General features: G+C 40.1%; 1 protein-coding gene across 2 annotated transcripts in view; it reads right to left on the minus strand.

Moving 5' to 3' along the window:
* dnah2 (dynein, axonemal, heavy chain 2) overlaps window positions 1-12,832 on the minus strand; it is a 63,601-nt gene that overhangs the window by 15,648 nt on the left and 35,121 nt on the right. For both annotated transcript variants that reach the window (XM_044097442.1, XM_044097443.1), the window contains 23 exons: window positions 12,568-12,792; window positions 12,340-12,444; window positions 11,423-11,611; window positions 11,257-11,342; window positions 9,459-9,589; window positions 9,199-9,348; window positions 8,316-8,483; window positions 7,870-8,030; window positions 7,594-7,733; window positions 5,414-5,546; window positions 5,179-5,318; window positions 4,535-4,745; window positions 4,343-4,459; window positions 4,125-4,266; window positions 3,303-3,472; window positions 3,083-3,199; window positions 2,842-3,006; window positions 2,258-2,380; window positions 2,000-2,148; window positions 1,465-1,531; window positions 1,023-1,173; window positions 796-944; window positions 567-700 (listed from right to left, as the gene is read on the minus strand). In XM_044097442.1, the coding sequence (XP_043953377.1) occupies window positions 567-700; window positions 796-944; window positions 1,023-1,173; window positions 1,465-1,531; window positions 2,000-2,148; window positions 2,258-2,380; window positions 2,842-3,006; window positions 3,083-3,199; window positions 3,303-3,472; window positions 4,125-4,266; window positions 4,343-4,459; window positions 4,535-4,745; window positions 5,179-5,318; window positions 5,414-5,546; window positions 7,594-7,733; window positions 7,870-8,030; window positions 8,316-8,483; window positions 9,199-9,348; window positions 9,459-9,589; window positions 11,257-11,342; window positions 11,423-11,611; window positions 12,340-12,444; window positions 12,568-12,792 (3,323 nt within the window). The remainder of the gene's footprint in view (window positions 1-566; window positions 701-795; window positions 945-1,022; window positions 1,174-1,464; window positions 1,532-1,999; window positions 2,149-2,257; window positions 2,381-2,841; window positions 3,007-3,082; window positions 3,200-3,302; window positions 3,473-4,124; window positions 4,267-4,342; window positions 4,460-4,534; window positions 4,746-5,178; window positions 5,319-5,413; window positions 5,547-7,593; window positions 7,734-7,869; window positions 8,031-8,315; window positions 8,484-9,198; window positions 9,349-9,458; window positions 9,590-11,256; window positions 11,343-11,422; window positions 11,612-12,339; window positions 12,445-12,567; window positions 12,793-12,832) is intronic.

The following is a 12,832-nucleotide window of genomic DNA, read 5'->3' on the forward strand; positions in this document are numbered from 1 at the left end:
TAACGACCCAGTGAGAAAATATTATTTACTGTTTAAATGCCATCTGATTTTTGTTTACAATGCCCAGTTATTTCTAAGAAACCAATGCACAGCATTCCAATAAAAATTTTTTTTAGGAAGTCAAAGATTACTTTCAAAATCCAAAGAAACTGAACAACAGGGGGAAAAACACATATTAAAGAAGTTTCAGATAAATTTAACTCAGTAATTAGGAATGGGGTCAATAATCTGACAAACAATTTTGTTTTAAGGTAAAATTTTTCCAAACTAAAAAATTGCCCAAATTGCTCAAATGAAAGATTTGTTTCATAGTGAGATATTGCTGCAGTGAACTTTATATGAATTCATTTTAACACTTGTCAAACTTCTTTACCAAGGTCACTAGTATCTTAGAAAACCTTTTCTGTGCCTAAAATTTCTTTTTTACAATTTCAACCATCCAGGCCATTGATGGATGGACCAAAAGATGGATGGATGGATGGTCGATAAGTGGACAGATGGATGGACAGATTGATTTCGTGCTCTGTGTTCCGATGTAAAAACGTCAAAGAGTCGGCTGTACAAACCTGAGGATCTCATCCTCCAGGTCCTGCAGACTTTTTTTGCCAGCAGCAATGCTGATCACCAGTGAATCCTTCTGCTGCTCCAGTTCCGGACGCTCTTTACGCACCACAATCCCCAGCAACTGAGCCTCCAGACCCTGTCCAGCAAAAACAAAAACCGACAGGCAGACATGTTGAAACGGTGTCTGAAAGTGTGCACAGACGAGCCGGAGGAACATAGTCTTCCACACACCTGCTCCTTGACAGCAAAGTTCACTATGGTGGTCTTTGAAGAAACCTCTGGGGAGTAGTGGGGGTTGGACAACTTGGTGGTGATGTAGAACCTGAAGTCAGGGTTGTATTCAATCTCCTTGTCACCCAGCTTCATCAGCAGATTGCCACCTGGGGAAAAGAAACCCCACAAAAAGTCACAAATCTGGCGTTTAAATAAGCTAAATGTGACATTGTGTGTGTTCAGACCTATGCGAGTCAGAGACTTGTTGAGAATAGGGTTGAGGGACGGATCCAGTTCCTCCTGGACGTTCTGTAGCAAGACAGGATTCCCAAACTGGATGGCAGTTTCCAGAACCCGAAGGTAGTCTGGCGTTTGAAGGTCTACTAGTTTTAGACCCTGGGCGAAAAGGAAAGAAAGTTATAAATTGCTTTTATACTATCAACACAACATACGAGTCACAATCAATTTTGGTGATCTAAAACAAAATGTCACAGATCAGTTCAAATAGATAAATTGTTGCTTTTGTTAAAGGCGTTTTGTGGCACTAGAAGCCTTTATTAGCATGAATCAGACAGGAAATGAGCAGAGAGAGGGGAGAAAAGGTCCAAGGGTTGTCAGGAATCCCACTGATGGAGCAGGATGAGTGAGGTAAGGACACAGCAGAAAGCAGTACAGAGTCTCTCTTACCGCTTCCATTTCCATATTTTTGATCCACTTCATAGCCTGGCCTTGAGGGTCGACTATCAGTGGCCATCTTAAAAGAGGAGAAGTTATTTAGGTCACACTGAAGAGGAGATGATAAAGTCACGGTGAAAGTTGTGGTAGTGACCTAAATGTTATGCTAAATAAATGGTTATATACAGTAAATTAGCATATATGTTCCTATGAGGGTCGTTTGTCAGATTTAAGGTACATTTAGAAAGTATCAACCTTTAAGCAGCTGTTAAACGTACTTTTCATTCAGCTCACATTTCTGCATTAAAATGTGTTTTTATTGGTCTGATGCAATGTTCTAATCGTAAACCTTTAATTTACACATGTATATGTATACATTGTTTGACTTTCAGCGTTCCATAGCTTGCAAAATACACAGTGTTCCAAATTATTATGCAAGAGATATTTTCTCAGATTTTCTTAAATGGTCAATGCAAATGATGGTCAGTATAATAATAAAATAATAAGGAAAAATTAAACAACTCTTCGGCTTGCTGTGTGTCCCTACCTGTTCCCGCGGGTGATGATAACGCCATTCTCAGTGGAGAACGCGTCAGACGGCAGACCCTGAATATTCCAGTTTCTCACCACTGTTGGTTTGGACAGAAATACAGCAAAACTGAATCCTGGGGTGCAGTGGATCTCTGAATCCAGAACCTGAGCCGAGAACACGGACAGGAAGCGAGAGAGAGAAATCACATTTATTCTCTGTGAATTAATGTAAAAGCTGTTGAAGTCTCATGTTACTGTTGAGCGCTGTTTTGACCTCTTTCATCCAGATCCCAAGCAGCTTGTCTCTGTAATTAGACAGGAAGGGCCCCATGTAGGACAGGAAGGACGCAGCGAGCAGGCAGTCTCCAACAAGGTATGCCATGTTTTTCTCAAGACCCTGCAGTAAACCCACTGATCATGACAGAGTTCTCTCGAGTCTGAATGTAGGTTTATAACAAACTTAGTTTAAAAGTAGCACCAAAGCCAGGCAGCAAACTACAGGGGCTAGGATAAAACACCAAGTACTACCTTTGTGAATGAATTCAACTAATACATTGCCTTCATCTGCACTCACACTTTATGGCAAGTGTTCTTTTGAATTTTGCATATTTGTAGACATATTTCATTTAACTTAAGAGTGAGATAAAAAGATGGTTTGATCTTTTTATTCAGTGTATATAAACATCTTGTTTCAACTGTATGTCTGTCTGACACTGTGTTTAAATAACTCAAACTTATGAGTGCCTATGGGTGAAATTGTTAGACAGGAACTTTTTATGACCCCAGCCGTCTGCTGAAATATGCATCTACATCCTAATCTGACTCTTGCACTTAAACATCTTGAAATGTAAGGCTTACAGTCACTCTCTCATGCCAGCGGACCCTTTCCCCAGCCAGTCCTGTCACCAGTTTGTCGGCTCGGTCCAGTTTCACCTCCATCTCCTGAGAGCTGAGTCTCAAATCCTCCTTCGTCTTCAGCTTCTCGGCGTGTTGCATTTGCAGCGCATTCAGCTTATCCGCCACCTGCGCCCCAAAAACCCTGATTGTAGCATCACTTTGAAATGTGTAAGAGAGAAAAGAAAGCCACTATTATTTATACCTCTTGTAGTTTTCTCATCGCATCGTCCAGAGCAGCTTCTTTTTCTGCTAAAGCGGCCATTGCAGTGTTCAGCAATGCCCGCTTTGGTTCAACCTCCCGGTATATTCGTCCGTACACCTGGAGAGTTCATTTTAATGTGTGATGATTGGTTGACTTTCTTTCTGCCATAGCTATGAACCGCTCTGTGCATGATGTTCTCTGAGGATAAACACCCTCTTACCTCCATGGCTCGGACCCACATGCAGAGGGACTTGGCAGCCAGTGACACTTTCCCGATGATTTCTGGCTGGAAGTCCACCTGCCTGCAGTACTGGCCGATCCTCTTCAGAACACGGTCCGTTATATTATCCTTGTCATAGTTGACCAATGTTTTGATGAAGTTGGGTTCACCTGCCAGAACAGTTTAAGGTCACTATACGTGCCTTCCAAAGTACACTTACAAGCTTCTAGTGTGAAATGCAATAAAACAAAGCAATAAAATAAAACCCACTTTCATTGCAGTGTAAGTTCACACTTAAATATTGTAAACCTTTTAACCTATTTATAGTTTTATGGAAAATACTTATTTTTCTCTCAAAAACTGAATGTAAATAAAGTACAGTTTTGATTTCAATACAGCACATACGACACATAAATTGAGGTATTTAGTGTGAAAATCAGCCAAGTCGGGTCTAATTCTGACCACTAGATGGCAGCAAAATGCTTCCAATGTTATCCTCGGTGTGTGTTGAAAAACGGGCATTAACGTAAGTGCATTTAATCAATGGGGGAAAATCTGCATATATAAGTATTGGAGTAAACGTCCAAATTCTGGCTGCATATATTTCTCATTCTGGGAACTATTTTACTCAATGACAAAATAAACTTGGAAGACAAATATCTCCAAGTTTTAGGGTGGAATTCTGTGATAGACTTACATTTGAATAGTTCTGAGTTTTTTTCTGTTCAGTAGTTCATTATTCTCAGTCTTTTATACAAACATATACTACTTTGGTAATACAGGACTCATTTTCCAAGCATGTCAGCTGTTGTTTTCTCTCACCAAGCTGTCTCTTGGCTTCAGCCCAGGTCGGCTCTTTGCCAAGAAGGGTCATGACAGCTTGCATGACGGTCTCCACCAGCACTGGAGGACGGCCGTAAGACTTGATCTCTGTCATGTCCTTCTTGTTTAGAGATTCCAGGGCCTGAGAGTAAGGAATGAAAAGTGAGTGGCAGTGAAAGAAGAAATAAAGTCAAATGTGATGGGAGACAAACGGCTACCTTCAGGGCCTCTTCGAGAGCAGGCATGGCTTTGTCCAGCTCCCTTTGTGCGTTTTGAGCCATGGCTTTACACTGTACCTCCTCTGCTCGAATCCTCTCGCTTTTCTCACTCACCATCTGAACAAAACAGAGCCGATGAGTTCATCCATTTTATTTTTTAAGTATGCACTGACACATCTTCATCACACTTACCTTCTGCTGCTCATCAGCCTCACCCTTTTGCTTCAAAATGACAGCTAGGTACTGGTCACATTGCCTCTGGAACTCCACCAACACCTCCTTGGATTCCTCCAGCTCCACAGTCATGGCCTCTACTTTCTCCCGGGTGTCGTTGATTTTGAAAAGGCCGTTTCGCAGTTTGCTCACCTGCTCCCCCAACTCACTGCGCTTCTCCCCCAACAGTCTGGAGAGAAACAAACAGGAAAAGAAAACATCTGCACTCTCTCCCCATGAGTCCTTCACTCGTGGGGGATTACGTTTGTGGATTAATAAAAATTTGAATGTACAGTTATGGATAAAAAACAATAAAGCAACCAAGAACATTACACATCATAGATGTTTGTTTGTTGACATTTGTCTCTGCTTTCTTGTGGTCCCACCAGAGGATTTCAGTCAATTTGGGGTCTGGACTTTTTACTTAATCAGCAGCACCTGGCTGATACGTTTTCTTTCTAGATAATCTTAGATGCAGATGGGTGCAATTAGTGTTTATCATAACTGTACGCATAATGTATATACACTCAAAAGGCACATTTATGATCCATATAAGAATCAGCTAGTTGAGTCCTTTGGTGTTTAGTGTGGACATACAAGTGAGAGTGTGAGTAACTGCATACTTTTTATATCCAGACACTAGCTCCAAGTAGTTGGTGGGTGTTACATAATTATATCTCTTCAGCTCCACCTTCATCCTCTGGGAGACGTTTTCCACGGACTGGTGAGTGGTCACAAATATACCGGCGACCTTCCTGTGGATCTACAACATTCAACAGCACATATGAGGACGACTCAAAAGCAGATATCAAAGTGAGAAAAAGGAAGAGTGTGTGTTTGTATTTGTCTGTTGTTTACCCCCTCGGCAGAGCCCAGATCCAGTCCATCCAGGTACCTCTCAGCCACCTCCAGCAGGGCGTCTTTGGGCCACTCAGAAAACCAGTCGATGGTGGTGCAGTTTACTATCGCTGGGAACTGCAGGATGCGGTTTCTATTAGGAGACAGTCATGGATGTTTATGTAGCGACAGGATGTGTGAAACAGTGTTGGCTGAAGAGCAGAGATGCACAGGACAGAAACAGACGATTGGCATGGACTGGTCACCGGCCAGTCAGAAACTCAAAAATCGGATCTGAAAATTATTTGGAAACCAATGACGACACTCCTGACTTTTACTGAAAGGAGAAAATGCAAGGCGAGATATTTCCGGTATGTATTTAAAAGTCAGTGGAAAGAGAAATGATGTCAGCTGCTGTTTAAAAGAAAATTTTACATTTCTATGACATGTTGAGAGACGTGTTTGTAAGTCATTCAGGCAGTGACAGAACTGAAGACTTCAGCAGAGCATGAAGGCTGAATGTAATGTCAACCTTCCACACATAAATGGTATATTTTTTCTAGTTAATTCCATTTGAGTTTTCTCCATTTTTTCATTAAAAAAATCCCTCGACAAAAATACTGAAATCAGTTTTTTTAATAACTCAGTAGCAAATACGACCACCAGTCACAAAGTTGCTGTAATAAAACAAGGATTTGCAACAGGAGAAGCAACTAACTTGTCAAATTAATCAGTTGTCATCAGCTTTTTCAGAAATCTATTAATACTAGGAGAAGAATCACAAAGAAACATAATATTTCTACTTTATTCTAATTAGCTGATTCTATTTTGTTAAGATTTTAAACAATCATTTACATTTTTTAAGAAAACAAATGCATTTTTAAAATAGCTTCCTATTCTTTCTTTCTTTCTTTCTTTTAAAAAATAAAACCAATATAAAAGCCAGTTGTGGTATCAGTGTTTTAGTTTTAATAGCATGAAACCACATTTTTACTCACTCAAAGTTGTCAGATTATGTATCTGCCTGTCCTTTACTGAGAGAAAATGCATTATACCCTTTTTTCATCCACAAAACTACATTTAGTTGAAGGGGTTAATGAGATAGGCAAGCTGTTACTAGAATGCCACGCAAGCGTCAAACAAACCAATGCTGGCCCTTTCCACGGTGAGGGGAAGCAAAGTGTGCTGTGTGGTACAACAAGTCACACAGAGAGTGGTGATTAGCCGTGGCAATGTGAAAGTGCCAGAGCTGCCAGTCCAATTAGCAGCAGCATGTGTGGCCATCGTCCTGTGGGGCACAAACGCCACAGGGGGAGAAGTGTTTTTTCTATGAACAGTGGTGTTTGCCGTAACAACAAGTCTCCTCTCTGCAAAAATCACTCCTGTGAGTTTATTTGCTCCAGTTGGCTCAAATCTCCTCTGTGTTCTCTCTGCGTTTCTGACCACCGTATTAAAACATGAAAAAATAATCATCGCTGTAATGCTTTGTCTTTGACTGAATTCCAAGTACTCTTGAGATTGCTTGGGAAACATTTTAAATCATTATTTTGTCTCTTAGCTTTAAGGGAGAGAATTAGTACTTAATTCCGACTTTAATGCAGATGGGCACCGAGGAGCAATCTGCTTTAATGACAGATGTGAAATGTGCAGAAGGAGAAATAACTTTCTGGAGGAACAGATCAGAATTTCTGAGTGGCTGACGGTCTGCAACGTGCTGATCCTCTTCTGTAGCTTTCTACATATTTTATTGTGAAATTAACACTTTTAGACACATGTCTTAAAATGATGAATCACATAGAAAGAAATCAAGAAAGAAAAGAAGAACGAAAGGACAGAGGGAGTGAAGGAAGGAACAGAAGAAAGAAAAAAATAGAAAGGAAAGAAGTAGGAAGGAAGCGTGAAGGTTACAGAGGAATGAAAACAGAAATTAATTTGAGAAGGAAGGAACATATAAAAGAAGGAATGAAGGAAGGATGGAAGGAAGGAAGAAAATAAAACAGGAAGACAGGCAGGTAGAAAGAAACATAAAAGAAAGGAAAGGATGGAGAATGAAAACAAAAACATAAGGAAGTGGACCATTTCCATGAGAGCTCGTTGTGAATGGAAGCTACTTGGACGAAACTTTGACTTCTTGTTTTCAGCCTTTATTACCACAAAACAGATATGCTGTGAATGCATTCCCAGTCGTTCATAAGACTCACCGGAAGGGTTCTCCCACTGGGCTCATGCAGAGAACTATATGCAGGTTGTTCCTGACTCGCTCGATCAGGTAGCTGAACAGTGAATCAGGAGTCTCCACCACGTTGTCTCTTTTGGCAGACTCTGACAGGGCGTTACACACCTACAAAAAAACAAACACTAGTTATGATTAATATGAGGCATACCGTCAGCTGACTCAAGTTACACTGAGATGTGTTGTATTGGAATTGTTTGTGAAATTGGCAGATGCTAGAGGGAAGAGGGAAGACAACACAGACCTCTACAAACTCATCTGGCTTGTAGAGGTTGGGAACCTCTCCAGAGCTCAGGATGTTGTTGATGTCCTCCAGGAAGGATTCATCGACAATCTGCGTGTCATTGAAGAGAAACACTGTGGGCTTGTTGTCCACCCCAGCTAACCGGTAGAGCTTCTTGATGTCTGAAATTTAACATAAACACATCAGAAACTTATCAGATAGAAAAGGACACCTTCACTATTCCAATACTTATCAGTCCCTCAAATATCTGTGTGTATTTCGTGACGTTTTTGACATGTGGGCGATTTCCCAGAGTGGCATAAGGGAGGGGGAAAATTAAACACGCTATGCTGAAAGGTAAATAAGCAGCTAATGAGGAGTTGGCCTTCCTATGTGTTGAGGTGGAAGGAGGAGTTTGTTGATTAAATAACCACCACTTTAAGGTAACGTTGTTGGCTTGGTCTTACCCTCTCTGAACTCTTGCTTGCGGTACTGTTTGGTCACTTCCACCTGGAACACTTCATATTCACAGATGAAGGCGGCCAGCTTAGAGAGACTCTGTCTACCGGAGCCCCCAATACCAACGAGGAGCATGTTGCCTCTCATCTGGCTGATCACACGTACAACACGGGTTACTGTGGAGGAAAGAGGCTGTAGATTCATCAAGGCTTCCAACTAGTTCACATGTTGACAACCAGAATTGTTGAGATAATGTAGCAGGGAAAGGGAATAAGCAAAGGCAACAGTGATAAAAAACATTATTAAAATAGTTTTGGTACAAACATATATAACTCTGCTGGTTCACTAGTTTTTGTTTTCCCCTCTCTTAGATAGATGGTGCATTTACATAAATTTGAACGTCTACAATTTCTCAACATATAAACATTTGCCTGTTGCTGGATTTTTTCGTACAGCGTGTCTAAAGCATTTGAAGGAGAAATAGCAAGGGGCAATGCTACTTGACCTGCTTCTTGGTTGGAGTTTGCAAGGCAGCCAATCCAGTAGCACCTTTTCTTTTCCTTGAAGCTGACTGGCTGTACCCCCAAGAGCAGGGATAAGGTAGATGTTTGCTTTTATCATAGTCCCAAAACAGTTTCCACTGTTAATGCATATTAAGGTATACTATATAAAAATAGGCAGATATAAGCACTTATCAGTAAGTTTAAATATTCGTGGATTTCAGCTATTTGTGAGCAGCTGTGGTTCCCTAACCCAGCCAGAGTTTATTTATATCTAGAGCCCAAAGACATCTACAAAATATGTACTTTGTCTCAATGTTTAAGCTTTTGACATTGACCTGAATAATAATTTGGAAAGCTCAGATATTGTGATTTGTGTTTTCAGATGTACTGTGTTCGATGGCGTCTCTGAAGAGCACCAGGTCCATGTGAACAGCTCCAGGTGTGTGGTTGTAATCAGAAAGTTGGTTTTCCATGAACTTCTTCAGATTCTTCATATCCACAATGTCTTCATATCCACCAGCGCTACCCATAAAATCACCTGATCAGCACAAAAAAACATTGTAAACATTTTTCATAATCTTACCTGCGCTATAATTTGAATTGAACGTGTAATAAAGTTATTTTGCGTAGTATTTGTGATGAAGATACCAAATACTGGTGAATGTTTGGTCGGACAGATGCCGTGGAAAGTGAGGTTGAAGAGGGAGGCCAGTTTTTCCTCCAGGAGAGTTATGAATGTATTTGCGTCAGTTTGGTTTACGAGTCGATCCGAGAACACCCTGAAAGCAAACACTGAATGAAATTCTTTTGTACCCACACGTTAAGAAGATTGCATTAGTGGACGGTGAACAATAAATTTAATACCATTACTTTTTTATTTTTCCTGAGCACAAATTGTGGTCACATTAAATAACGTTCTATATGTAAATGAGCATCTGCTGCAATCCTTGAGAACAAAGTTTAGCCACTTCAAGCAGAAAAGAGTTGCCAATATTTCCCCAGAAGGACAGAACCTGGGCATGCTGGTACACAAACATCTGCTTCCACTTAATCTTCACTCTCCCCCTTCTGACATTTTATGTGCTTCCCATGTGATGTCATTTAATTATGTAAGTTGCCTTTCTACTGGAAATATGAGAAATTGATTCATGGTTGCTTCTTGAAAACAAAGCAAAAAGAAAACCAGACTGATACGGAAAAAAAATTAAAATGTGTGGAGACAAGGATGATCTTCTTCTTACTCAAGGCCAATCTGCGCACATATTTACTTTTCAGAGTGAATCAAACAGTGTGGACAAACTGGAGTAAAAAGCTGGAAAAATGTGTCACACGCGCATTCTTTCAGAACAGGTTTGTGACAAGATTTGGAATAATTTGAGTCTTGTTTTGATAAATATGCAGAGGGATTCTCAGAGGACTGGGAACAAAAGCAAAACAAAGCAAGTCACTGTGACGAATTTAAGAGTTTTCAGAGAGAGAAACTTTCAGGACGAAATTGACAAAAGGAATGGTAGAGAATAATTATTATGCAAACTTTTAAACCCAAAAAGCTAAAATTCCCTGCAGATAAGTATAAAAACGTGCCCATTTTTGATTTACAATGCCGGTAAATCAAAGAAGGTTAATTAAAGTTTTTATTGGCAAAAACGTGTTTGTTGGCAAAGAAGTGTTATGAGCATTTTTATGTGTTCATAACATGAACACATATAAAAGTTATTTTAATCAATTCCACCAGGATTTTGTGATTGCTTTTGTTATTAATCACTGATCGTGTGGTACTACTTTGAAAATATTTGCTAGAAATTTAGCATATTTTTACCACTTCCAAAATTTAAACATAGAATAAAAAAAAAATTTTTAAAAAGAGTTTTTATTCTTTAAAGATCTTAAATGGCGCAATTTTTGTTACTCGTGTTATCAATCACAGACTGTAATTTGACATCAAGTAAAGTTTTTTTGTTCCCTCCAGGGGGTCTTTTTGTGGGCTCTAGTGTCCCTTATATGACAGTAGGCTGACAGGAAAGGGGGAAGGAGAGAGGGGAAGACATGCGGCAAACGTCAGCCGGGTCCGGGAATCGAACCCATGACTGCCGCGTCTAGGACTGAATGCCTCCAAATGTGGGTTGCGCTATCCCCTACGCCACCACAGCACGCCCGAGATCAAGTAAAGTTGAGGAAGCAAAGTGGCAGAAGTAAGAAATACTGCCATCTGTAGGTGAGCACTACCAGTCACTTAAACCCAATGATTTTGCAGAAAATCTGCATTAAACTCACAATTATGCATTAGCACGAATAATTATGGGGATCTGTAGATTTTGAATGACTTTAGACAACTGCAGAATTGCGAAAAACTGGAGGGAAATGAACATGAACTAACTTGTATGGAGACTGCATTTTTTTATTTGTATGAGTTTAAGTTACGACAACCTTGAGATATTCAGTTTACCTGAAGCATTCATGGATCCACAGTCTGATGATGTCACTCTGAGTATCTTGGTACTCTGGGTGAGCCCTAAGCAAACCCTGAAAAACCTAGAGATAAAAACAGATATTTTAGAAGGACAATCTTGAAAAATGTGCGTGATTCATTTTCCAGCATGTTCTGTGTGTACCTTTGAGATATCTCTGAGGTTGAAGAGGTAGTGTATCTTGGCTGGAGTGGGAAGAAAGGATGCTGTGACAGAGTTGTACAGTTCTAAAGTGGCCTGAGTCACAGAGTCTCCAATAGGCTTCACCTCCTCCCTAAAGACCTGTAGCTTCTGGTTGAGCATGGTGCTGAAGATGCTCTTGATCTGGGACTCCTGCAGATGTCAAAAATAAAAATGGCTAAAGGAACAAAAGAAAAAAAAAACCTGACAAGAGCATACTACTATTTGCAGCACTTAGCAGAAGTGCTAGGCTAATATTAGCATGTTTCCTTACTGTTTTGATGCGACTTGTTGATTATTCAACAATAATAATCAACAGCTTGTAACATACATTGGTGCAATTTAAGTTAAATGTGAATAGACACGACTGGTGTAAAAAATTTGTTATGGTTCATAAACTTTGTCATAAATGTCAACCTTTATTGACTAGTATTTATTTTGGTTGCCATCTGCTATCTCTCTCACACAGACAGCAGTCTGACTGGGCACAACTAAACACAAAGCAACAGCCAATACCGCTCTTACTTAGTGAAAATCAATGAAGGAGTTCAAAAACACTTGGATTAATGATAAAAACCCTGATACCTTAAGTCAAATGCACAGAACTTTTTTACAAATGTTATGATATCCCCAATTTGTTGAATTTTAAAATAGAAATTGTAGGGTGTTATTAAGAGACTGCCTGCATCTTCTAATATTTCAGAATCTGATGTTGTCATATTTCCTTTACCGTGATTAAACAAAATTGTAATAAAATAATATACAACATATAACTGTTGGTATTATGAAAGCAGAAAAATAACATTGTATAGTGTCTCTCTTTGAGAACACAACTCAAGTGCTCTGTTCTTTATTTTTATATGGAGACAAGCAGAACTTACACTTGGAAAGGTCATATTGATGAGGTTGAAACTACTTTGAAATCGAGCAGAGATCTGAGTCCTTCCTCCACCAGGAGGTCCCATGGATGCCAGCAAGAACATGTCCTGACACAGATAAACTGAGAATTAGGCGTCCGTCAATAACATCAATGAAATAATACCATAAGCCCTGGCTGCGTATTGGACCACAGACCTCAGTTCTACTTTCCTCAACAGATCACTTCTCACCTTGACATACTTTAGTGTCTGCTTCTGACGGTCGTACCAGAAGCCATAGTCGATCCAAAAGCGCAGCAGCTCCAGCGGCGGCTGGGAGCCAAACGTGTCATGGGCTGGCATGTTGAGGTCGTCCAGAAAACACAGCATCAGCTTCCCGCCTATCGGGAAAAACATGCCTTTGGTTCTCTTCTCCGTTCGGCTCTCTATGATGGCCTGGATGTTGTTGGAGGATATCTGGGTACAAAATAAATAACACATTACAAGCTGTTGTTAG

Source organism: Gambusia affinis, linkage group LG18 (genome assembly GCF_019740435.1).
Source record: "Gambusia affinis linkage group LG18, SWU_Gaff_1.0, whole genome shotgun sequence".
NCBI classification, from domain to species: Eukaryota; Metazoa; Chordata; class Actinopteri; order Cyprinodontiformes; family Poeciliidae; genus Gambusia; species Gambusia affinis.